Here is a 26,743-nt window from a genome sequence, read left to right on the forward strand (position 1 = left end):
TTCTGCCATTTGAATCCATGTGTATTTGGATATGCATACATCAATACAGAAAGCGCTTATCTATTATGAATGGGTATTAAAAAATAGACAAGCGAACAGTAAACAGGAAGGAAATTTGAAGAAAAAAAGGGATTCCAGCGAAAAAAAAGGCATGGAGTGGAACAGTCAAACGGAACAGATTAAAACAATAAAAAAAAGGAGTCAGAAGAATAGAAAAAATGCGCGCGCGCACACATACACCTGAACAAATCGAACAAGCAAACAACCAAGCAGAACGAACGAATGTAAAATTCAAGAGAAAATTGTTGAAATGTATTTTGCCGGTAGTATTTGATTCGTTTCCTTAAACGTCGTCGATATGTGAGCGCCTCGTTTGCTATATATAACAACATGACTCGATAAAAATTAATGAACGAATACACCTTTCGAATAGATGGAATGGGAAATGATTGCCACCCCATAACAACAACAACCACATCGTCGGCGACGAGCACGACAACGATGATGACGACTGACAAATGAATGTATGCCAAATAAATACACAAAGATTTGTAAGTTTAATATTCAAATATGTGGCGCAACATCGACCTCAATTTCAAAATCTTTATTTCAATCTGAACGTGTTTCTATCGCTTGGTTCCGCCCTTTCAAAAAGGTGACCGAACATTTCGAACAAAACAATAAGAAAGTAAAACCATCAACAAACCTTTCGAGTCCAATAGATTTTCGCCGGGGGATTCGTCGATGGGTGGGCCCTGCATTCACTTTTTTTGGTGAAAAAAACAAAGAGTTGATTTTTTTTTGTCGCCTTCAAAGAGTCAAACAAAATGAGTAAAATTACACTTACAGTTTAATTGATGCACCTTTTGATACCTCAACCCGAGCAGATGGTGCGAGATAATCGATTTTTGGTGGTACTGTAACAAAAATTGACGCTACATTTCACACAATTGCTCTTTATATATAGAGAGATATTTGCAAATTCATATGTTTGTGTCAGGTCGCAAAATTGTGCGCGTAACCAAACAACGGTGAGTTTAATGTCTCTCTGTGTGTGCGAATGGAAAGTGAACTTACCCAAAACCTCTAAGCTGTGAACGATTTCCTTGGGAACAATTGATCCAATTTGGCAGGCATATTCACCGTAGTCAGAATTGCGAACATTTTGAATTTCCAAATTGTAGCTATTCGAATGTGAACGGGCCGATGTATCAATGATCCCTTGCGGTGGCATCAACCGTATACGCTGTAATATGATGATGAAAAAGGACAGGAGCGAAGAAAAAAAAAACCACCGAAAATAATAAAATTTTATTAGTGTACAAATTTTCACTCTCAAAACATAAATGAAAATGAAATTTTTGCGAAATTAAATCAATGACGGAAAGACGAAGAAGAAAAAAAATATATACCGAGAGAGAGAGAGAGAAAGCACAGAAAACTATAAATCTTACCGGATTACTGGTCACCTTTACATCGCCAGCCGTTAAAACAGCAATACCATGCTTCCAAGCAAGCACATGCCCTGTTTGCTCTAATAATAAAAGCAATATGGTATATATGTATATATTTGACATTGCATATATTTGGGTTATGCACACTGCACACGTTGTGAAATTGCGAATGTTGTGTGACGGTTAATAAAACGGTTTTTATTAAACTTTCTTACCTGTTTCGTTGATTTTACATGGAAGCACAACGGTCGAACCAATGGCAATGCTGTATTTTTGACCAATCGTTAAAAATCCAGGCGAATGATTGTCTTCCTCGATATAGTTGTCCGTGTACCGCGGTGATGCTATCACACCTGAAATGAAACGAAAAAATATGTAATTTTTGCTTTTTGGTGCTGAAATTTAAACAAATTAGAGAACGAAAAAAAAACACACACACATCAAATAGTTTTTTCAGTGTAATCAGTACGAATGCAACGTCCAACCAATTACATTTCGGTCAATATAATCAGAGATAAGAAGTAACGTATACAAACACATACCGACGATGCGATAAATCATATTTATTATCCCAAATTGTATAAAAAAGAAACTAAAAGGGGCGCCTGAACCGGAAAAAAACCACTAAAAATCAATGGGATTGGAAATGGAAAACGAAAATAAATATAAAAACATGGCAAACTCTGACTAACAGCAAATCAATGGTTTTCTGCATGTTATATCAATATCAATCTACGAACATCGAGTTAATAATAAACATAAACATAGAGAATGAGATTAGGTTTGGGCACATGCAACATTCACCATGATAGAGAGAGAGAGTGTGTGAGAGAGAGAGAAAGGAATCAAAGATAGAGGGAGAGTGTGCACTAGTGAAATGAAGGTGCCATGAATAAGAAGAAGATGAAGATTTTGCATGAGACGAGAGATATCATTTCTGTTTCTGACAGCGCTCACACTCACAGTTGCTCTTAAATATTACTTAATATTATCATAAATAAACCATGTATTTGGATTATTGGAGCATCTAAATCGTATACATATATATTATTCATCACAAATATTTGATGCTTAACAAAACGACCTTCGTCTCTTCAATGTGTCCCATAATGTATTTTGAATAAAGCGTGCATATTTGTTCTATTGAAATTGAATCGACTTGGATGAAAATAAAAAAAAGCACACACATACACCACACATAAAGTACATAATAATCATATGAAAAGAATACGAGGCGAAACGAAATGATTTTTGACGGGCGCGCATTCAAACGAAGTGAATGTCAAAGAGTTCGAGAAAATTACCCGTTACGTGTTTTTTTTCGCTTGTATTTTTTTATTTTCTTCAGTTCACCGAAAAAACCAGAAAACAAAATAATGATATTTTGATGTTAATATAATATTGATTGTACATTCTGCATGTATCGAAAAGATTCATCTTGTGCACACATCACAGATCAAATATCGAACGATACGAGAAAACTGAATTTTCTTTCGGAAATCCATAAAACACATAATCCATCTCTGCCGATCTTGAATTTTGCATTTGCACAACACCAGAAAAAAACTGGCCACATAATCTGATTGCATTTTCTCTTGCTACTCTCTCTCTCTCTGTTTCCAGTTATTCATTCACAAACGACTGGTCACGCAGAATAGCTTCAACAGAAATAATTCGTATCAAATTCACATTGGCATTGTTCTTTGCGTGCAATGATTCATTTGTAATGGAAAACTTTCACTTTTCATTTTTGATTCGATAGTGCATTTTCCATGGTTTTCAACTACATTTTAAAACTCCATATACAATATTTACTAATTCTCTAAATGTATTGTACACATTGCACTTCAATTTTACCTCGTTATTCGTACTCATTCCAAATATGGTATCTAAAATAATTTTTCGTACAATATTATGCAGATAGCCATACGTATGTTCAATTTGTTTGTATTTGTGTTTGATTATGAAACGATGATGGTGTGGATGGTGCAAATAGAATGGCAGCATGGGGACAATATTGGATTGCACGCATTCACACACGCACCGCTTTATAATAATGAATAAAGCAAATTTATTGAATCGAAAATTATGCAAATCCAATTTGTAATTGAGTGTGTGTGTGTGTGTAGAGCACACAATGATAAATAAAACGATTTCCAAGCAATAATATCTGATTAAACTAAATAAATGTCAGCAATTTTATTTTATTTCGCATTTCATCGTGCAACATATATGTTTGTTGTTGTTGTTGCCATCATACTCTGACGATGGTGATGATGATGTTATTTTCTATAACTGCTATTGCTTTTACCGTGCCGCAGATGAATTCCATTCTACCTCATTGGGACATTAATTAAAAAGGTGTTTATTTATGTATTGATAGCGGTAACATATGCAATGTTAATTAATTTTCAAACAATTGTATTCGATCGATTGGTTCCGTGATGTTTGGGCCATAGCACACGCATATAGTCAATCGTCATTGAGATTCAATTTAAAACGAATAATTGAAATCCTAATTGAAAATTCAATGGACCGAATTCGTACAAATAATATTCAAAATGAAAAATAGGTCAATAATTAATTTTCCACCGAACGAATTCACTGTTCCAAAATTGCCGTGCATTTTTCTCTCTTTCATTCTCTCTCTCGACCAATGCAATAAAAAAAGCTTCTTCCCTTTTATGTGCACTCACACTCAAACACCTATATTAAATATATGTATTATAACTCTTTTTTTTTCTCTCGCCATTACTATCGTTGTGATTTTGATTGTCTATGATTTTGTCGCCACCTGAGTACAATGTGGTGTCTCGGCGTGGTTTGTTTTGTTATGTTTAATAGAATAAAAGCTTGAATTTGTTTTTATTTGTGAACTCATGCAATTGTTCGTATGTAGAGAATAAATGCTCTGTTTTTGGCGACATATAATTTAATTTACGCTTAGAAGAAATTCGTGATGGAATAAAAAAAATGGTGGAATGTCATCGTTAATGTATGTAATGAACATTTGTGCAAATACACAACTAACCGAAAGAGAAACACACAATAATGTGTCTGCATGAGAATCTCCATACAATTTCTTTCATTTGTAAATCGGTCATTTTAGCGGGGATGTGGTGTATGTATGTTTTTCGGTGTGGAATGGTTTTTTTTTCTCTCCTTCTTCACACACTCAATCCTTGTCAGACATTTATGGTTGTTGTTTGGACTTTTCATTTGATTTTGTTTGCCGTTTTTTTTCTGTTCTACGTTTTCTCGATTTTCGTTTGCCGAACCGTTTTTGTGAAAATACACACAATTCATGCATTCACGTACTTTTTCCATTAAGTTCTGTTTTTTTTTTTCTTCTCTCCTTTCCATTGCTTATTTTCTCTTTCTCTCGCTCGCCATTTCCGTTTCTTTTCTGCTTTATTTTCCGTTGTTGTTTATCGAGGCGATCTTTATGGCACATTTACATACATGTATATTTATGTGCTAGCAAACAAGAAACGATGGCTACAAAATACACGAGAACAAAAGATGAACAACAACAAACAAAACTGTATCAGTGATTTGTTCTTCGGTGACTAAGCACCGTTGTCGTAAAGAAAATGCCGAAAATTCAATTAATTTTTCGTTCTGTCGGATGGCGGACGGTCGTTTGGCTATATATTTGGTATATTTGGTCGTTGTTGTTTTTGTTGTTTTTTTTTTACGTTCGATATGCATGGCAAGTGTGTATTCGATTTTAGAAGTTTTCTTTAACTTGATTAACTTGGACGATTTGTATTTAATTTGTGGAATTTGATTTGGGGGCTACAAAACTAAAATGAACAGATGAACCATCGTAAATTCCATACAAATCAAATGTATACAATAATGATCAAAAGCACGAAAATAAAAAATCACCCGAAAGAAGAAGAGGAAAAAAAATGAAAAATTATTACGGCAATATGCAAAAATCATAAAGTTTATGATTGAAATGATTTTTATTCACAGCAACTAATATTGATGTGGCTTCTTCACAACAATACAATATTGAATAAACAATAAAAAAAGGAGACAACATCAGCAATAGCAGCAGCACCAGCACCACCATAAAAATGGGCATGGTACATAAACAAATGTAGAAACGACACAAAGAATGTAATGAATTGCTATGATTCAGTTGCAATAGATTGTCATTTTTTTTCCCGTTGTGCTTTATGATTGTGAGTGAACACATCCGTACCGAAATGAAATGGAATATGATTGAGTTTTCAATTTAACAGCGAAAGGATATGGAATGGAAAAGAGCAAGGAAGATAGAAAAATATCGAAACGGCGCCAAAGAAGCCATTGCAATAAGTGAAACAAAGCGACAATTCGCAACTTTTCCCATTTTGTTGTTTTTGTTGCAAAGCCTCCCATAGATTTTGACTGTGAGCACAATGTCAATGGGAAGAAATAAGATGAATGGTGGCATCCACACCATTTTTTGGGTAGCTTTCTTGAGCGCATCAACCGTAAGCATCCAGGTCACTTTGCCAAACAAAATCTATGCACCAAGCGACAAATATTAAATTAAATGTGTTTTTAAATGATAAATTAAATTGCGAATTTACTCAGAATTATGTAATATAATATGGATATGTTTGTAAATGAATGGAAAATACGATGAAAAAGATATTGAAAAATTAATTGGAATCTTTGACCGAAGAGCGAGGACTATATTAGAGAAAGATAGAGAAAGAGAAAGAGAACAAGAAATTATATCATGACATTATGATCTGGTAAGTAAGTCACACCGACTGAAGCATCACTGGCTTAAAACGTGCTTCTTCTTTTTTTGTTCGTGCAAAGGAAACAGCGATAGGATTCGTGCAAATGCGAAAATCAAATGTGACATGCTGTTGGCAGCAGAGGGCGCCGCATAAAATGACATTAGCACTTGACATGGTCTTTGTTCGCAAATGATTTCACTCCAATGTTAAATATTTCAGACTCTCTCTCTCTCTCATGCACTCTATACAACACCGCTCACATATATTCACATGCATATAAACAACAAAGCCGGATGAAATACAATACCGTAATTATGCTTAATTTTGTATTTTAAACTCAAGTATGCCAAAGATATGCAAACGGAACAATTGCTTGAAACCGTTTTGTCTCAAGTTGAAGCACTTTATCGTTTCAAGTTTGTTTGAATCTGTAAATATTGTTTTCGTCATAGCAGTACGCTATCATCAACATAAAAGCGAGCCGTATTCAGCCCAAACAGAAGTGTGTAAAAGAATGTACCGAGCACTTTCCAGTACTATGAAAGTGTGGAATCGAAAGTTGAAGAAGAAGAAGATGATGAAAAAACGTCGGAGCAAAGGCCAAGTATGCCATAGTTCGAATAAAGCGGTAAAATTATTCCGCCTGTGATCTATCCAAACAGATAAGTTTTCAGGGGCTAAATGGATGCATTCAGTTAAGACCATAATATAACACACACAAAACGACTTTAAGTATATTGTCTACAATTAGGCAAACATTAAACAGAAGAAGAAGAAGAATAAAAACAACACAACCGACCACCAATGGAATTGTTATTCAAATTCGTCCACTCCTGCGAGCAAAATCGCGTGACAATGTACTGAAAAGCATTTTGTTATTGGGTAGCATTTTTGTTGGTTTGAAATTTTTTTTAAGCTTTTCGAGATTATTACTTTTTTTCACTTTGATTTTTATTTTTTTTTTCACTTCGCAGGCACAGCTCCTGTTTTGTTTGGTTCGGCACAGTTGACGCTTCTTTACATCATGCAAAATGTATGCGAAATGCAAAAAGTGAGGGTAATGCCGTAATTCAACCATTGCTGGAAGAAAATTATACGCTTATGTTTCTCAAAGAGAAAATCCACTTTTTCACTTTTTTCACATCAAAGGAACTAATTTGTGGTATAATCACAATGGATTAACAGCTCTGTGGCCGAATTCCATGTAAGTTGCCACTTTTTTTACAGTACTCTCTTTTCCCTCTCTTTTCGCTTTCTTTCTTGCAAATATTTTATACGGCTTTTCTCTTATTCCACATGTCCGTGTTGACTGTGCAATCGGTCATTTTCTCTTGAGAATTCGGAACAAGGGCTAAGCCAAACTGGTAACAAAGATACCAAACGGATCAAACCATTTCAAATTTTGTATCGATGTACGAATGGAAAAAGTGCTGCTATATTTTAAGTATCAGTTTCAGTCATGTAATTTATTTCACGTATATGCTGGTATAGCGCATGCATTATTGTCACCGCATAATTATCAAAATAATACATTTATTGTCGAACATCAAAATCAAAATACAACAGTAGCATCAGAAAGTACAAAGAAAATGAAATGAATGTAAACGAAAATCTCTTATTCATGTGCACAATACAACTGCGAATTAGTTGGCATTTGATTGATTTTTATACGGAATTTTCATAATTTACATCGTGTAATGCCATCTTCTTGTATGATTTCGTTTTCTCCTTTCGATGCTTTCATTTTCAGACTCACAACGACTTTGTTTGCAACGACACTTAATATTGAATAAACTAAATCGAATGTCGGTGCTAAAAGAAAATGTCGTTCCAAGTGCTCTCAGTAAAAAAAAAACAGATTGTTATGTAATAATATATTCGGTATTCTCGGCATATTAATACTGATTTGCCCCTTGATATTGAGCGAATGCTGTTTCGGAATTTCATCTAGGTATGTATAATGTGATTTTGTGTTTTTTTTATTGTTTGAAATGGATCCATTTAATTTACCACTATAATTGTAAAATGCAAATTACGCTTGAATTTAACGCAATAGGGTTCATCATTAAATTGAAGATGTGTTGAACGGTTTCGAATTTCATAATTACATGTCTACGCTGTTGATATTTTACTATAAGTTTTAATGACGTGCGACACTTGTAATCTGTATTGCTCTTGTCGTCGTGTTGCTTTCATGTTATTTTCAACCAAAACAAAAGCCCCGATTTTCGGAATTGATGAAAGTTATATGATGAAACAAAAGGCAGCACAACCAATACCATATATGTGCGTTTATATTGAAGGCGATATATTGTGCGTAAGTTTTCATACGATCATAATGAGAGCGCGGCGGCAGCAATGGGTTTCGATGGCAATTTCTAAACATGAACAGCAATTATAACAAGCTATTTCCATGATATTATTAGTTCATGTGAGATTTTTTTTTTCATTGCTGGGGTATGGGAATGATGTGTGTGTGTGTGTGTGTGTGGAAAAGGGGACTATTTTAACTTGAAATAGGTGTAAATGCGAATATGTGCCCATTCATCGTAATATAATATATATAAAATATATTCGCGTTTTCGTTGCGTTGTGATTTCTATTTGTGCAATTATCGGTCGTTGCGTATAAGCTGAATACACCAGGAACATAACTAAACTAACTGCCAAACACATACACACACACACACACACACACCATTTCAACGAAGTAAATGGAGTGAATTTAGTGCCGTTTTAGGAACACAAAAGGTAATATATGAAAATAAAGAAATAAATTTTATGAACGAAATTATGAAATGAAAATAACATTGTATTCCATTCCATTTCATTTCCTTCGTCTTCGACTTCTAGTTTATGATATTAGCATATGCATGTGTGTTTAACATAAATAACCTGCCGCATGTAATGTGTCTCTGTAAGTCTGAAGCGAAAAATGTTAAACAATTTTCAAAGGCACAATGTAGAGCGGGAGTGAGCGCGAGCGCGAGCGCGCACGAGAGAGAGTAAAAAAGTGTGATTGTGAAAATGTTGCAGTTGGAACTGTTTGATGGCATGGTCGAAAGAGAGAGAAATGAGAGAGTGTAGCATGGGTGCCACTGTGCAAAGTTTGCGATCAAAATGAGTTTGAGTGTAAAATGCAAAAGTCGAGAGAAAGAACGGCATGTGTAAGGCGACGGATGACTCAGGGGGGAAGGTCGAAAAGTGCAGATTGAGGAAAACGGCTAGAAAGAAAGCGTGTCACACATATTTACATTTATTTGTTTATCGTTTTGTAGTTTAGAGAAATTGTGTATATTTCGCTTCGCGTTCTATATATTAACGAGGACCCCATTGCAAAACCATGAATATAAATAACCAATATTCTAAAATCCACAACAAAATACAACGAAAAGGTAAGCGGGCAAGTAAGTCATGTGTCGAAAATATCGCCGGCACGCGGCAGAGCAAGACGCAATGGAGAGAATGTAAACGCGCGAGCTGGTTTACGTTTGTATGCTGGCAAATCATTTACGTCATAACAAATACCTATATGCATATATTTCCATTAAATTGTTCGTTTGGGTGTATTTTTTCTTTCTTTGTACTCATTTGTTTTTATAAAAGTTTTGTGCTTCGGTTCATTTGTGCGTCTCAAGTTAAACTGTATTATTTTGAATGCTGTTCATTCCTCAAATCACATAATAAGCAATGATTATGCTACAAGGCTACCTTTTTGCCGTTTGTTGCCTTTGGAACATGATGAATGTGATGTATGGGCATAGACGAGGGCTGCCTTGCTCTCGCTCGCGCTTGTGTGTATGTTGAAATTCTTGTGCAAAAGTAAAATATTAAAAAATCACATCGCCACCATTGCCACTGCCACTGCCATCACATGCATCGTTACAATCATGCAGGAACATATTACACACGAGTAAAATCATTAATAAAAATGCGAACGAAAATATTATTTATTCGTAATAATCACACACACAAATTATACAAACGCAAGAAACAAACGCAAATATGCGAGCGAAAAAGAGAGAGAGAGTGGGAGAGAGCAAGAGCTAAATGAACGAAAGAACGAAACGAAATAAATGTGAAAGTGAAAAAAAACCCACTAAATTGTACACTGTAATTTTTTAAGATAAAATTAAATACATATGTTTCTACGTTCTCGAACAAATTTGTTGTGTGCCTTTTTAATGTTTGTACAGCATATTCTTTTTTTTCCCTTTTAACTTTCGACAACATTTTCAGCGGGATGGGGGCGAGGGCGTCAGTGTATTTTCGTTTCGTTGCTCTTTCAACTGTACCGAATGGCTTTTGAAACGAGAATTCTTGCCATTTGAGTGAAGTTTGTTGAGCTTTGGGTTTTCGGAGTAACAAAATGACATATGTCTTTGCCATGTCAATGGAAGTATTTTTTTAATGTTTGCTTTCAAATGTCCTAGAATTACAACTGTTCAAACCAACATCAGAAAACCACTTTGCTATGATGTGCACTGCACACCTATACACCTTCTCCTTCAACTTTCGCTTTAATTTCTTTTTCTTTCACATTCTCTTTCTCTCGAACTTTCATCCAGCCATAAATTACACACACACATATACACACATTCAGTTTCATTCAAGCGATGATTTAAGGAACTTACTCATTGAAAATTGCCATTAATTAAGTTCGAATTTTATTTAAATGAGAAAGAGAAAGAAAGGAATAAAGCAACTCACAGCACTGAACGCTTGAATTAAGTTTCAACAAAAATTGCCAACGTCAAGCAATGCATTAATTAATTTTCTTCACAATTCTCGTACCCATAAATATAATGAACATATGCGCAAATTTACAGTTTTATTGACAATTAAAACAAAACGCTGGAAGAAAACTCTTTCACACACACACCCACTCTCACTCTCTCTCTTCCTCGCTCTTTTGCACGTATTAAGATGTGGGTGGAAAATCAACGCGCTCAATTTTATGACTCACATTCGAATATAACAAAATTAAAATAAATAAATGGCATTGTTTTGTACAAATCATGTTAAAATTATATATTTTAATATATGACTTTCATTGAGTATGTTTCCCGTGAAATCATCAATGTTTTGTTTGGAATATATAACATATTATGAAAAAAAAAATGTTTTCACCACTTCCGAGCACATATTTCATATTTTCGTCATAAAGCGACAACGAAATATAAATGGGAAAGAAATGCCGTCGAAACTTTTAATACGCTGTCTCCATCATTGCCGATTCCATGTCACAATTTAATATAATACACGTAAATTTAAAATTCCCATGAACAATATGAAATTGCTTCAATGATAAAAATAAATAAATAAAGTTCTAACGATTTGTTCTATTCATAGTTGGTGTGTGGTTTTGTGATCAAAGTGTGATGAAAAGAAGACATTTATTTCGCTATGCTTTGATGGACCTTTTAATCTATTCGTGCGTACGATTTTGATCATTTATACGATTTTAAAGGTGATCTATCGAAAAATTCTCAGAAAAATCTATGTATCCACATATTTCTATTTATATTTTACATTACACATTTTTTTTATCCAGTCGATGATAGCAGCTTTATGAATTTATGCCATCGCCTTCATCGTTGTTTGAAAAATGAAAACACGCGATTTGTATGAGAACGGAAAAAAATAAAATGAAAATTCCAAACATTTTTCACCACTGAATTCTAACAGATTTTGCTCATTCAATGAACTCATTCAATGTAAATATGATGTCAAAAATGTCTTTTATTATCGTAACAATTCACTCCGAAAATGTTCATAAACAAGTCTTTTGAATTGCCGATGAAAAAAAAAAATGGTTCAAATGAGACAGAGAGAAAATGAAAAATACGGCGAACCGTATGAGAAGTGAAATAAAGCAGCAAAAAAAAGTCGTTGAGCGTTTTTTCTCTCTCGCTCTCTCTCCATTGTTATGATTTTACCAAATTTTCTACTTGTATGCAAATAAACAATATTATTTTTGTTTCGATGGTCCTCTTCTTCAAGCATGAGTATGTTCGAATAGAATAAATCTACTCATTCAATATATGTTTGATCGAAATTCTGATTGAAATGTATACGTCATTGCATAAATGTGATTGCATACCAAACGATGAGGTTTTTTTTTATTCACTTTATTGAAAAATAATAAGAAAAACTGAAATGAGAGGAAGCGCAACGAGAAAACAGAAGAAGAAGAAGAACATACATCTGCACGAAGCACACCGTTGTAGAAAGAAAAACTTTTTGATATTGTCAGTTGCATCAATGTTACCGGAGCAGACCCGGAGCATCAAACTGTTCGATGTTCAACCGATAAATGTCAAATGTGTTTTATTCAATTTTCTGCATTGTAGATAATATGAACTCTTTTCTCGAAATATCGAATTAACTCAACTTTGTTACGTTCTCCGTTTCAAAGCTTTTCTCTATATCTCTCTTTCTCTTTCTTTCTTCGTATCTCTCTGCACCCTCTTTTTCTCACGTTTTTGCACGTAAATGGAACGAGAAAATCACATGAAGCAAAGAATGAATTGAATGCACTAAACAAAGTATGTCTGTGCATCTCGTTTACCGTGTGCTGGCTCATACTCTCACACCCCGAAGTAAAAACCTGTGCATACGTATAGGTATGCATAACAGTACACATCTCGTATTTGTACGTATACACATACACACATTCCAAGGCATTTTTCCCAAGCAAAACTTTTTCTACCTTCCCATATGCTTCTTTATTTCGTGCTTTTGCACATCTTTTCTATACTCGTTTCTGATTTATTTCTCTGTTCATGAAAATTTCCGACATAAAAACACATTAGTGTGTACCTATTGGTATTGTGCAGAAAGTACTTAGGATTGGCACATGAGACAAAGAGAGCAAAGCAAAACGCATTCCTTTATAAAGTTTTTCGCCAAACAAAAACAAAAAAACGACAACAACAGAAATGAAAACGTTTATGACAAGATGATGATCATAACAACGATACTCATACGCTCGAGGCACGGTCACACCGAGTTCAAAATTCACGTAATGTAAACACTTCACATGGCAAAAAAAGAACTATAAATGACTTTCGTTTAACTTTTGACTCTTTTTGGCGGTGCAGTTTTTTTGTGAGTTGGCCAAACAAATATGCCACTTTCACACAACATACGCAAGAAGCAGAAAAAAAAGCTATTTTAAATATTAAAAGCTTACGTAAGAACCCACGTGGAACGTAAAGTTGGGGTTTTTGATGAGTCTTCAAACCATGATTTTGTATAAATTAGCAGAATATGTCTAAAAATTAGACTCTGAATTTCGCACATTCTCAATTAAATTGTTTTTTTTTTGCTTCTTTTTTTGTTGATAGATTTTTTATGCATGTAATTTTCGAATGTATATAATTCGATTTTCCCATGATTTCGAGAAGAAAAAAAGTGGCGTAATGTAGAATAAGTGAAGCTCGAGCTCGACCCGAAATATTTTTCGGCCGGGATGCGGCCAAGATCGTGTAGCCGGGAACCGTTCGGGACCCTTCAGTCCCTCGGAACAATATAAGCCATTTTTGGTGAACCCGAAATTCTACAAAATGATCTATTCTGCGCCACAAAAGTAATCGAAATAATTTTATGAAAAAAAACTAACAACATTCAATAAATCTGAATTTTTTCAATGAGCACATTGGCGAATGTAAATGTTTGTTCAAACTACGCCAAACTTAACGATAATATTGTGTTTATGCATTATAAAAGTTTTGATGCTATTGTTTGGCGTGTGACCGTATCCAAAGCACGATATTTGGTGTATGAGTTAAGTCAGGCATTGCAACCAACGCAGTCAAGGAAGCCAATGGCAGCGGCAGTCAAAAGAGCGACAACAGCAACAGCGTGATTGCGACAGAGTATATAAATGTAAATATACATATGAGTTAAAGTGAATATAATATTATTTTATTTTTGTTTTTCAGTTTATGACAGCGAGATTGGAATAATATGGAAAACTTCCAACTTTTAACTGGCTTACCGAGACAGAGTCAACGCAAGAGAATCCCATTGAGTCGAACAAAGTGAAATACATTTACTCGCCTATTTCGGTGAAAAAGCAAAAAAAAAAAGGAAAAGAATAGGTGAAAATGATGAGAAATTAAGAAAATTCCATATTCTCCATAAAACATGTTTTGCACATTTTTCTATTTATTTGTAAAGCACGATTGCCACAGAATGCGTGTTTTTGTGATACGTGAACGTTGAAATCGGAGTGATTTTTAGGAAGTTGAAAGTATGAAGTGGCAAGTTGTTGGTTGCCTTGTGACGATTGCTGACAGCTATATGAATTGGAAAAATCACGAAAAACATCGAGTGAATTGTATACGATTTGAATAACAACTCATACACACAATAATAATAAGATACATAAAAGACCAAAAAAAAAATGTGAGTAAAGTATAAATACGCACGCATATGATGATACCGAAAGCATAAAAAGGGAAAAATATGGGAAGAAGCTCAATGACAACAATAAAACATATACGAGACAGTTGCAAAATGAACTGAAGCATACATTTCGGTTACAACATACCGTCATTCGGTAAATGGCTTCATATTCACAATAAAAACCACACGATTCGACGAATCCCGGCACATCGATTAAGACATCTTTGCAGTTGTTTTGCAGCTAATTTGTGTGCAACCGAGAAAAATGCGAGCGGTGAGATCAACATAATGATAATAACTAACAACGAAAAAAAAAAATATAGACAAAAACACAAGGGACCAGGCTTCTCATGAAATTGTTGAAAAAATGTGCGCAATGACAGCGACGACGACAATGGTAAGGCTCATGATGTACTTGAACACCTTGTTCACCAATAGGCGGCCTGAGCACATAACGATTCCATATGAGCCAAAGAAAATGAATAGAAAAATGTGTATTTTTTTGCCATCGTCGTTTATCAGTTTGGTTCGGGTGTTCTTTCTCTCTCTCTGATACTCTCGCGAACATTTACTCACGTTCACTCCCTTTCAATTGCAGCGGCATTATTGTCCTCATTCACTTTAATAGTATGGTAGGTTAAGTTTGCGGCATTTGTATGGTTTTCCGTAAAATTATGAGCCGTTTTTTTTGAGCACTTTTCATAACATGACTTTTTTTGTATTCTCATTTGTGCTGTATTGCTCGTTGCGTGTCGTATATAGAAATAAAAATATGTATTCTTTCGGCGAGCTTCTTGCTTTTCACTGACACCAAAATGTTGGTGATGCGTTCAACGGGTGAAAAGCAGAGGAAAATGCAAAAAGCAACAAATAATATGAAATGAACGGATAGAAGTGTGAAAAAGTAAGAGAATGAACGAGCGAGCGAGAGAGAGAAAACGAATTGAGTATGTGAAGCAGGATCACGAAAGAAGAAGAAGAAGAAGAAGCAGGAAAAAAATGAGAAATATAAGCCATGAGTTTATTTTTACGTTTTCCACTGTAGTGCTGCTTGTCAGTTATTGTTTATTTTATGGTTTTACATTAATTTCAAATATGTGTTGCGCGAGAACGCTTCGTTTGTGTTTTGCATTTCGTCTCTCTGCATGTGTTTTAAAATGAATGCTCATATATTTATGCGCTCAACTTTTTATGTTATTCTTTTTGCTGTAATGTGTATTCTGTTGTTGATGTGGCTGCTGCTGCTGTTGTTGTTCTTGTGCTGCTTCTATGTTTTTGTTTGTTTGTTCGAGTTTCGATCTGTCGCTCCGTTGATTCATGTGATTTTTTGCCTTACTATATTACTGGTGTGTCTTCGTTTTTATTATGGTATTGCCATTTTTTGTGCCTTGCATTTCTTTTATTTAATTTCATTAGATCGTTTGTTTGTTTCTTCTTCAAATGTTCTATATGCGCACAGCTTAAAGAAAAATAAGCAATTGAATGGGTGCGCTTTTCTTTTATTTGACACGAGCTTGTGATGGTCTTATGTTCGATTTAAGCTGCGTGTTATGTCACTGTGAATCGACTTAAAAACCGTCGATAATCGATTTTATTATTGTATTTTCATTTTGTTTTGTTTTATTTTCATTTTGGCTCACGCCAAAGAAATCTAACACCATATTTGATGCTTAAAACTTCACATTTTCCGTTCACATCCTGACAACTTAATACTTTCACAAAACTTCCAAACAGTTTTTGGAATGCGTTATATGTTTTGCCCGTGAAATGGGTTACATTTTGCACCGAAACAAACGTAAAATGAAATCAAAGTAGAAACAATTCAATTTTTGCTATACACACAATGTGCGATAGAAACTTTTTTTTACCGAAGTGAAACTTTCGTCACGACGAAAAAAAAAACATAATTAAAATGCTTTCAAAAAGTGTGTTGGATGACTGGGGTTTTTATGAGAAAAATCGGATGCAAACAATGCACATACGTTCAAAAAAAAAAAAATGAATGAATGAGATGAAGTAGAAAAGTGAAATAAAAAACCATTTGTCCAATCATTGAACAATCGCACCATAGTTTTTATATACATAAAAAAAGAAATCCACTTTGGGCGAGTGCGAAATAAGAAACGAATTTATACGAGAAATATATAATTAAATGAAACCATTTCAAACATACAGGCTGTGTGAACAAACATTTGGTAACGCGATCTGCTGCGGCCTTGATTAGTAGAAAGACTTTCTCAATGAAATAAATCTCGTTTTATTTCTTCGGTGCGAGCGAGCAACCAATTCGGTTGGTTGAGGTTTCTTTTTCTTCTGCAAAATAGCACACTGCACACAATACATTACTTGAATGCATTCGTAAGACGATGTCGCGCAAAACCTCATGCACACAAAACATGCATAAAAAATAGAGAGAGAGAGAGAAAGAAACAGCGAGACACACACAATACACCAAATAAATACGACGGGCCATTTCTATGTGTCATTGCAGTAGTTGAACAGCGTCAAGCTGTTTGAATATATAGCACATATACATATATCCTTTGATTCGAAGAAAAGCGAGTGGTTCACTTGTGTTGCATTTCGCCAAACCCGAATGCAATGGCTCACACAACTCACAAATGCATTTGTACATTATTTGAAAGGCAGCAAATCAAGTCGTCTTTGCAACGCCAATCTCTCTCTCTTTCTCTTTCACACTTTCTACTTCCCTTTCGCACGTTGGCCCACTCGTTCTCTCCCTTGCCTACTATTCAACTTGACTAAATTAAATGAATACGAATTGAATAACGTCGTATAATCAACTGCAACAACCGAGTAATACATTTTTATTAGTTTATTACACACTGTAACTTATTTACTTAGTTGCTCTTAATTTATGTTTGCTCTGTAATAATTACGCCAGCGCGCTTCGGTGTCATTAGCGAAGGCACAATGAGCAATGGTTTCATTCGTGATAACCAACAGCAGCAGCAGCACCACCACTAGAAACGGTAGCGCACAATCTAAGTTAAACACACAAAACTCCAGCTTAAACTTTAAGTGGCAGGGGTTGAAATAATCAAGCGTGAGTACAAAACAAACGAGAGTGAAATGAATTTCATTTTAGCAAAGTGATCACATCAAAAAACTGGCTCGCATCATCCAATTCACAAATACAAAACGATGTCAAAAAATAATGCGCATATATTATAAAAGTATAATATATTTATTGTGTGTATATTTCGATAATAATCGGTTAAATGGCCGGCAGCAAAAAAATACAAAAAATAAAACAAATGTTAAGATATTTAAATTGCATGTAATTTAATGCAATCCAAAACTTTAAATTGCATGTTACATATATTTAATCGAATTAAATGATATCAAATCCCGACTAACGCCAACTGTTACCGTGTTCCCATTATCGCTAATAAAAATAATTACCATGCACAGAGAGTAGCGAAAGATCGACAAGCCAGCGAGATAGACAAAGAGAATGAGAACGTGTGAGCAAGAGAGAGAGAGAGCGAGAGTGACGACAAGGGATGGATGGAGTTGCGGAGGGAAGAGAAATGGGCCGCACCATCAAATTTTCGGTATTAATGTTGATTGCATTATATGTGCGAATTTATTGAGACCGATTCAATATTTTAGAGCGTCAAATCATTAAAAACAGATGTTATATGCAAAGCACAATAAAAACAAACGGTAGCATTGGCATAAAATAATATAATAATTTTTGTTGTCGTTGTTGTTTATTTTCATTCTCTTTTGTTGGCTGTATACTATTTTGATGCGCGCAAATACGATAACATTCAGCCCGCGAATAGCTGAAGCCATGTAGTTGAAGAAAAAAGGCCCGCAGTTATTTATGTGGTAATCTTGAATTTTATCGTCGTAAGTAAGTGAACGAAAACTCAATCCAGTGTTTGAAATGTGGATGTATGTGCTGTCGAATGTTTTGAATATTTTATTGATGCGTCATGGGCTTCAGCTGTAAAGAAAGAGCTGATTTCTTTGGCGGGGGTAATAAACCATATTGGCTTGCAATGGGAAATTGTGCGCATTTTGACATAACAATCGATTAAGACTGTTTCTTGCCATCGAAGCGCCATCACTATACCGCCAACCGCGCGGTTCACGAGTTTATGAAATAGAACAGACACATATTGCATCCATGCTCATTCTGTTTACAAATCAGCGTTCAGAATGAAATAAATATATGCATACACGTTTAATAAGACTTCCTGGCAATTCAAAACTGGAACCGAAAAATGTTGATCACGAAACATCGATAAAATGAATCACATATATAATCATACAGAGATATACGCAGGCAACCATGCATAGCAGAGCAGACACAAAAACACACATTTCACAATAACAACAACAACGACGGCGAAGTTGAAATAAAAATCCTGGGCACCACACGCCACTTCCCCCATACGAACAACAAACATCAAGTGGAACGAATACGATCCGGAACTAACTGAATAAATAAATCTTTTTTTTTTCGGTTCCTTCTTGCCAGAGAGAAAATGAAAATTATTTGTTAATTGTCATTGTTTCAGTTTGACTTCTGGGTCTCGGTTACCAACATTTTATATGCATCAGATTCTTCGGTATTTCACTTTTCATTTGTACACCCACACCGAAACTAACAAGATTCAAATATTAATTTTGGTGTCGCCCATTCATTTCGTTCATGCATTTAGTTAGTATCATAGTCACACAAACTTATTAACATTGTGCCGTGTGTGTGTGTATCGCTTCATATGTTTCTATTATCACATTACTTATGTTAACGGCATCAAATAATTTTGATATTGAGGACAGAATAAATTGTTTTCGGCCGTTTTTCCATTCTTTTAAATAAATAAACACTCTTGAGCTGGAAATTTGTGAATCGAACACGTATAATAATGAACAGCTGTGCCGAACAGGATTCGATTCGCTTTTAATAATTTCATTGAATTATTACATTTCATTCTCTCTCGCTCTCTTCCTCTTCGTCCCCCTATGCAATTATATATTGGCATTGTTGACGTGTACGTTTGTTTTTGCCTGCCCTGGTTGCTTGCATTCATGCCAGTTTTCTTTCTCATTTTCGATGATCAAAATATGTGTCATAGCGTGATGCGGTCTCTCTCCCTCTCACCAGTTGTTTTTTCTTCTCTCTTCGTGCTATACACAACACATTTAAGGCGATGATGCGGAACATGCATGCCTAATGTCTATTTAATTTTCAGTGTTTTTCTTAACAACCAAACAAAAACAATTTTCAGCAAAAACCATTTTCGCTACAGTAGTGTGAAAATTACTGACCAACAAAACTCATAACATTCTTCGGAGCCGCCTCGATTCGTGTATCGCTTCAAAAACAACAACACACACACACACACCTCAAAGATGGGGACGAAAGCAAATTTCCTGCCGCACCGTTTAAATATTATTATTATTCATATAGAGCACACATTTTTTTTGTGTTTCTGTGCGTTTTCGAGGGCAGAAAAAAAAATCAAATGATTTGAATTTAAATGTTCGTTGTTTTTTCCATCTTGTTGTTTTTTTTAAATGTAAATTAAACATGAATCGGACGGACCCTTCGTTTGTGGCAGCGTCTCTCGTAATTAGAATATTGCGTTGTGCGAGGTGAACGCTCGACATCGTCGACACACTCAATCTGTTTACTTAGAAAACTGAAAAAAAGAAGAGAAAAAAAGCGTGCGTGTACGGCTAATGGTGATTTCATAAACCTTATGTTGTTGATGTCGTTGATTTTTTCTTCTGTTATTTCTTTTACAAAACAAAAGTCTTGCACAACACATCCATCGTCAATTACAGATCCAAGACCTGGATTCCAAGTAAAGTATATCTCTTCATTAAATTTCACATAATTTTTCTCTTTAAATTCGCTATCATATTGTGCACGCTTTTTTTCTATTCATGCAAGTCATCATCATCGTGTTTGTAACACAATCTCAGTTATGAAACTTTTACTTCAATCTTATTCGTGTCACATCAAATAAAATTAGCCCAGCTTCTGAGATGGTGAGATAACAAGAAGCAAGAAAATAAAAAGAAAATGAATAGAAGCGAGAAAAGATGAAAAAAATAAAAAAACCATTTGCCATCAACGTGCTCTTGATTTTATTCAGCAAATAATTATCATACCAAAAATTAAACATGAGACGAAGCACCTCAACATACGCATTCTCGAGGGTTGTTAGTGTCGGTTCCACTGTGGTCGTTGTTGTTGTTGCGGTGGTGGTGGTGGTGGTGCTGTCGTTGTTTCGATTACAAATGATTCATATGAGTTTTGACAGATTCTTTTGAATCACATTAATCTGTCAAAATCTGCACGTGTCACATTTCAATGGAATTCATTGGCGAAAATCTTATGCATGTGTTTTGTGTCCATGGCTTAGAGTGGCCTACAATATTCGTCATATTGAAAGACACTCACATCAACACATTTCCGGTATAAAATTTGTCTCCGATTTTCATGGAATGCATTCTTTTGTTTGTGTGTGTATGCCTGTGTGACGGGGCATTGTTTTCAAAGTTTTGCAACTTTTTTTTTGTGACCATTATCAAACACACACACACGCACACGTTATTTCCGTGGCAGTGACCGAAAGCAATTTTCGACAATTACCCATTTGTAGGCTGTTCCATCATCGCACATAAGATAAATTATTCATTTTGATTGCGATCACATTCTATCTCTTTTTCACATTTGATGCGCATCAACTATATCACCATTCACACATCACACATATCACATTCTATCTCTTTTTCACATTTGATGGTCACAAAACTGACATCGTCGATCAAATGCCTGAAAATCACACAAACACACACACACACAAATTGCCAATTTCTCGCTCTTGTTCGCCCATTCTCCCATACATTGTTCACGCCAAATTGATACTATACCTCTAATGGTTTAATAAAAATATTTGCGCACATTTGATTGAGGGTAGTAAGTGCTTGCATAACACAAGGAAACAATATCCAAAATGAAAATGAGATGACATTGGGAACAGAAGCTATTTCAATATTGAAAACGTGCACGCAAAGCAAGAAATCGAAGCCGATAAAAAAAAACAACGACCGTAAGCACGAATGAAGTGACAGTAAGAGAAATATTCAATGATCCAAAAATGGTATACACAATGTCATTATCATCATCTTTTCGTGAGCTTTCCGTTCAACTAAATCTACTAAATAACAAATTCTCTCGACATCAATTCAAAGCCGCTTCAAATCGGATAAATTTTTTTCCACCTCGCTCTCCCTAGCTCTCTTCATTGGTGCTGATGTTACTAAACAACATTTTTATAACATTTCATTTTTTTTCCATCGACGATCCTCTCATCTTTTGTCTGCTTGATTGTTATTTCACTTTCCCATAAACCGCCATTCACTCATTCACGTTCATTACACACCATTTAATTTTTATAATTAAAAAAAAGAGAAGAATCATCGCCCGCTCTATTTTCGCTCCGAATCTCTCACATAAGCAAGACTTCCTATTTCAAAATAGGACCAACTCTCGGTCATTCAATGCATTGTGGTGCTTGTATCAGTCGAAAGAATCGAAATATTAAAATTCGCAGATGCTTGTGGATTCGTATAAAAAAGAACACACGTATCATCGACAACAACAGCAACAACGGCCCAAACAACGGCAGAATCACAGCATCACCAAACACTGAGCGCATCAATTTCTGCGACACATCACATTTTACTGGTCCAAGCCATTTTTACCCCCAGCCGCCATCATATCTGCTACTATTTCGTCGTTTTTTTTTTGTCGCTACACAACCTATAATATTACATTTTTTTGTGTAGCATTTCCTTTTTGTGGAATTCCGAGATTTTTCCACTCTGGATTATCTTTTCAGTTCACTGAACAAGAAAAATAAAAAATTCTACACGGGACACACACACACACAAAGAGAGAAACACACAGCGCGACATATAACAGAGTGAACAAAAAAAAACAGTAAATGAGAATGATAAGTCGTTGCAATGTATAGTGAATTGTGGAATTGAGCGTTAGACGCTCGGTTTCTCTCACTCTCATTCACTCAAAGATCGCACACAAAACTAGTAAATTAAAGAGCGGTTCTCAACGGTGGCACATTGTAATTTTGCTTTTGCCCATACTTTGTGCACCCTACCATCGTCAGGACACGCAAATTTTTAAGAGTACGCGATATTTTGTGTGTTTGTTTTTTGCTCTTTTGTCGCCGTACAAAATAAAACAATATCAAATGTATGTGAGTGTTACAATTTCACTCGAACAAAAGAGCATGGAAGTTTGTCGATTTTGTCCCAAATTCCCAAGAAGTAATTTTGTTTTTGTCCGTTTTCAAATGCACATCCTTCTGTCTTTTAAAAAAGCTTGTACGCCATTTCTTACTCGTTCGCTACCATTTTCAACGCGGATGTAAACAAGAACAAACACGGCTGCATTAAATAAAGTGATACACACACACACTCAAAATGGCATTGAGTCTCTTAAAGTGTGCTGGTCCGTAAAAAATTTTCTGGCAAATTTCCAAAAATCAATAATCTGCCACATATTTGCATTACATTGCGTGCAGTTTTTGAAATTTACTATCTATAGTTTTTGGTGTTGAGACGCGAGTGTACGCCAAAAAAGGAATGGAGAGTGTCTGTGTAACGAAAAGACATACGGACGGCAATGTTCAAAACTTTTGATTACTATGCTCAAACTAATTATTTTATTTGCTTTTAATTTGTTGAGTGTGCGTGTCTTCGTCAGAATCGTCGGTTGTGATTCAAGAATTCGTCTATTTCTTACAAGCAAATTGAGTTCCTGTTTATTTGTTTTTTTTTCTCGCTCAACTCCGAAAATGTGTGTGTCTTTCTATTTAATGCTGTTGCTGGTCGTGCAACCGAACCAACGACATTAACGATACACAAAACGATACATCTTCTCAAACATACTTTTTATCACAGTCTTGCAATTGTCTTAACTTTTTCGAATGAAATTCAATTTTTCGTTTTCGTTTTTGTTTTCGATGTGTTTCTAAATTTTAAGAAACAAGTCGACCTTTTGTCGCTTTTTAATGACTTTGTTGTCGTTTTTTTTGTGTGTGGTGTGTGTTTTTGTTTGTATTGAATGTTTGTGAATGGGATATGATTGTAGCATGATGTTTCTTTTTCATGTTTCTAGTTACATTATGAAATCGAGATTCATGGAATTACCAGAACAACAGCAATGGCAGCAACTGTGGTAGCAATAACAACATGCAACAACGAGAAAAGTTTTAGATGATGAAGTATGTATACTACAAGTACACGCGAAATGAATAAAGAGCGCATCAAATAAGCGACATAATAACAAAACATAACCAAACGAGAACTTCCTGTCCTCATCCCGGACGCGCACATTTCATTCCAAAAACCAAAAATATATATTTTAACATTTTGCCCAATTTTAAACGCGCGCGCGTGCTCTCGCACATTCACAAACAGACCAAATGAATGAATGCCGAACGAATAGAATTTTAAATGCGCTAACTAATGTGCTAACGATCATCAAGATTTCAGAAATGTAACTCGTGTTATATTATTCTATTATTATAATGGATAAATATCATGGAAAAAGATGCCTGGCATTTAGTTTGTTGTGCGCGCCCCAAAGCCATGAGAGAATTTATTTTAAAATGTATGTTAATTGTGTTGCAAACACCCAGGCATTTTGGCGCGTGTAACTGCTTCTTCACTTTTTATATTTTGTCTTTTGCTCGCTGTGTGTGTGAGTTGACTGGGTGCACGTTCAATGCTTGCGCTCACATTGTATATCTCAATGCTGTGTCAAGAGATGAAATGAGATGAGGCTGCATTTTATCATTGAGAATGGTGCGGGTGACCGAAATATACTGTCTGCATATTACTGAGCGTCTGAGAGTGTTCGGTTGGTTTTTACTCTCTCTCTCTCTCTTTCTCTATGCGTGCAAGTGTTAAATCATTATCACGAATAAAATAAAAGCTGTACGGCTTTGGTTGAGCGATGCAAAGACAACGTAAAGTTTTTCTTTTTTGTGTTCATCTCTATTTTTGAATTCTTAATATCTAGCAAATCTCTTTTCAAACATCACAAAACAAGCGGCAAACAAAAACCGTTACATAGAAAACGATGCATAAAGAACAAAAGAAAAGTATAATCAAAAGATATAAATAATATTAAATTCATCTGCACTTTGGCTATACACTTGATGAAGACAGAGAGCGAAAGCGAGAGGGAGAGAAGCAAAAATGGACGCAGGCAAAGTATGTCGTTGCGAATAGACATATAAAAAAAAGAAAAGGAAAACATTCACATTGAATTGAATAGAAACGAAGAGATAAATACAAGCCGAGTCGAGTAACAAGAGAAAAGCACAGGAAGGAACGCATTAAATTCGTTGAAAAACAACAACACTACATGCAGCTATGAAAAATGACAAACTAGAAACAAAAAAAAATTTGCTTTTTTCTTTGTTTTATTTTTGCTGTGCGAATATTAGAACGTGGATCTGAATGGAGAACGAAAAAAAAGACGGCACATAAAATACCACTCAAACACATTGCTTATTGAATACAACGCGCATAAGTATGCGCTCATCGCTTGGACACCAAAACAATTGAAATGCACGACAAATGAATTCAATAAAAGACGCCGTTTTTTATTAAGAGTTTTATTGTGCGCGTTTTGTGTCATACTGTATGGCCATAACAACATACACATTGAGAGAAATAAAGAAAAAATGAGAGAGGGGGCACATAATATTGACAATAAAAAGACGTTAAAAGATTTCCGTGTATAAACGATGACAACATTACTGTTGTATTGAATGTGCGCATCTCCATAACTTCTAAATCTTCTTACTAATTTTTTACATTCAAACATAGAAGAAGGGCGTTATTGAAATTTTACAAAAGAAGAAGAAGAAGAAGGAGGAAATATGAAAGAGCACCCAGAAAAAGCACGACAGAAAGAAACATAATAATTTTCGATCCGATTTCAGGCCAATATATAATCGAATCATATATTCATGTAAAAATCGAAATAATAAAACAACAACAACATAATCATCATCAAAGTTTTTGTAGTCTGATGAATCCTCGTGCATGATACGGTTCGTGACTTTTTCTAATAGGATTTTGGAAAATTGTTTTCGCAAGCGTTCGAAGCTATTTAGAAGCTTTCTTACTAAAAAAAGAATTTTTATTAAATTTTTTTTTACTTTATTGAACCAAAGAGAGATAAAAGAGAGCGAAAAAGATTTTAGGAGACATAAATAGAGACACACACACACACACGGAGAAAGAGAGTGAGAGTAATAAAGACGATTTTGAACATCTCTGTCTTTGTTTTTCTTATTTCTTTTCTTTCTCCGCTATCGATAAACATTGTACATTTTGTTCAATATATATTCTATCTCTAAATAGGACACGTGCTTGGAGGCGCTTATGCACCTTCGATCACTTTTATTCACTGTCATGCAGATACACAACGAATGTGTCGTAAACTCAAAAGAATAATAATAATATGAGAGAAAATATTCTTCATTTTCGTAAAGGAATACGTGACCAACTTCAATTATACAATAACGCCAATGTGATATAACGTACAGTTTTATGCCCGAGTGACAAAACAACAATTCAGATTGTTACACTGTTTTCTATCTGTATAAATTTTCTCTCTCTCTCTCTCTTTGTCTTTCTTCGTTTCTCAATCATCCAGCCAGTGAAATACGGCGTGCAATGTTCAATTTTCCAATGTACATGGAATTTTTGTTGTTGTTGATGTTGTTGTTATTGTATATTGTTGTTGTATCAGAAACATATAAATAATACGAAGAACGATATGAACACCATGGGTTTAGATTATATTATGGAAACGGAAACGATTAGAATCGAACGAAATGGCAAGGCCGGTTTCCATTACGTAGTCTCAACAGGACAGGTGGCTTCATGCAGAAATAACATATAACGCACTCCCATATATATGTGTGTATGCTACAAATGTGAAATTTGTTTATGGAAATTCACGGCACATTCTAATCATTTCACTTTATTTTATTTCATTCTTTGTTCGATTTTCCACATTCAAAATGTTTTGCCGAGC

General features: G+C 35.0%; 1 protein-coding gene across 1 annotated transcript in view; it reads right to left on the minus strand.

The window, feature by feature from the left end:
- Positions 1-26,743, minus strand: part of LOC116342151 (protein amalgam-like) — a 77,782-nt gene that overhangs the window by 8,832 nt on the left and 42,207 nt on the right. The window contains exons 2-6 of the mRNA XM_031769655.1: positions 1,670-1,807; positions 1,455-1,534; positions 1,078-1,246; positions 848-917; positions 707-764 (exon numbers count right to left, since the gene is read on the minus strand). Of these exons, the coding sequence (XP_031625515.1) occupies positions 707-764; positions 848-917; positions 1,078-1,246; positions 1,455-1,534; positions 1,670-1,807 (515 nt within the window). The remainder of the gene's footprint in view (positions 1-706; positions 765-847; positions 918-1,077; positions 1,247-1,454; positions 1,535-1,669; positions 1,808-26,743) is intronic.

Source organism: Contarinia nasturtii, unplaced genomic scaffold, assembly GCF_009176525.2.
Source record: "Contarinia nasturtii isolate CC-2019 unplaced genomic scaffold, AAFC_CNas_1.1 Cnas_scaffold_129, whole genome shotgun sequence".
Lineage (NCBI taxonomy): Eukaryota > Metazoa > Arthropoda > Insecta > Diptera > Cecidomyiidae > Contarinia > Contarinia nasturtii.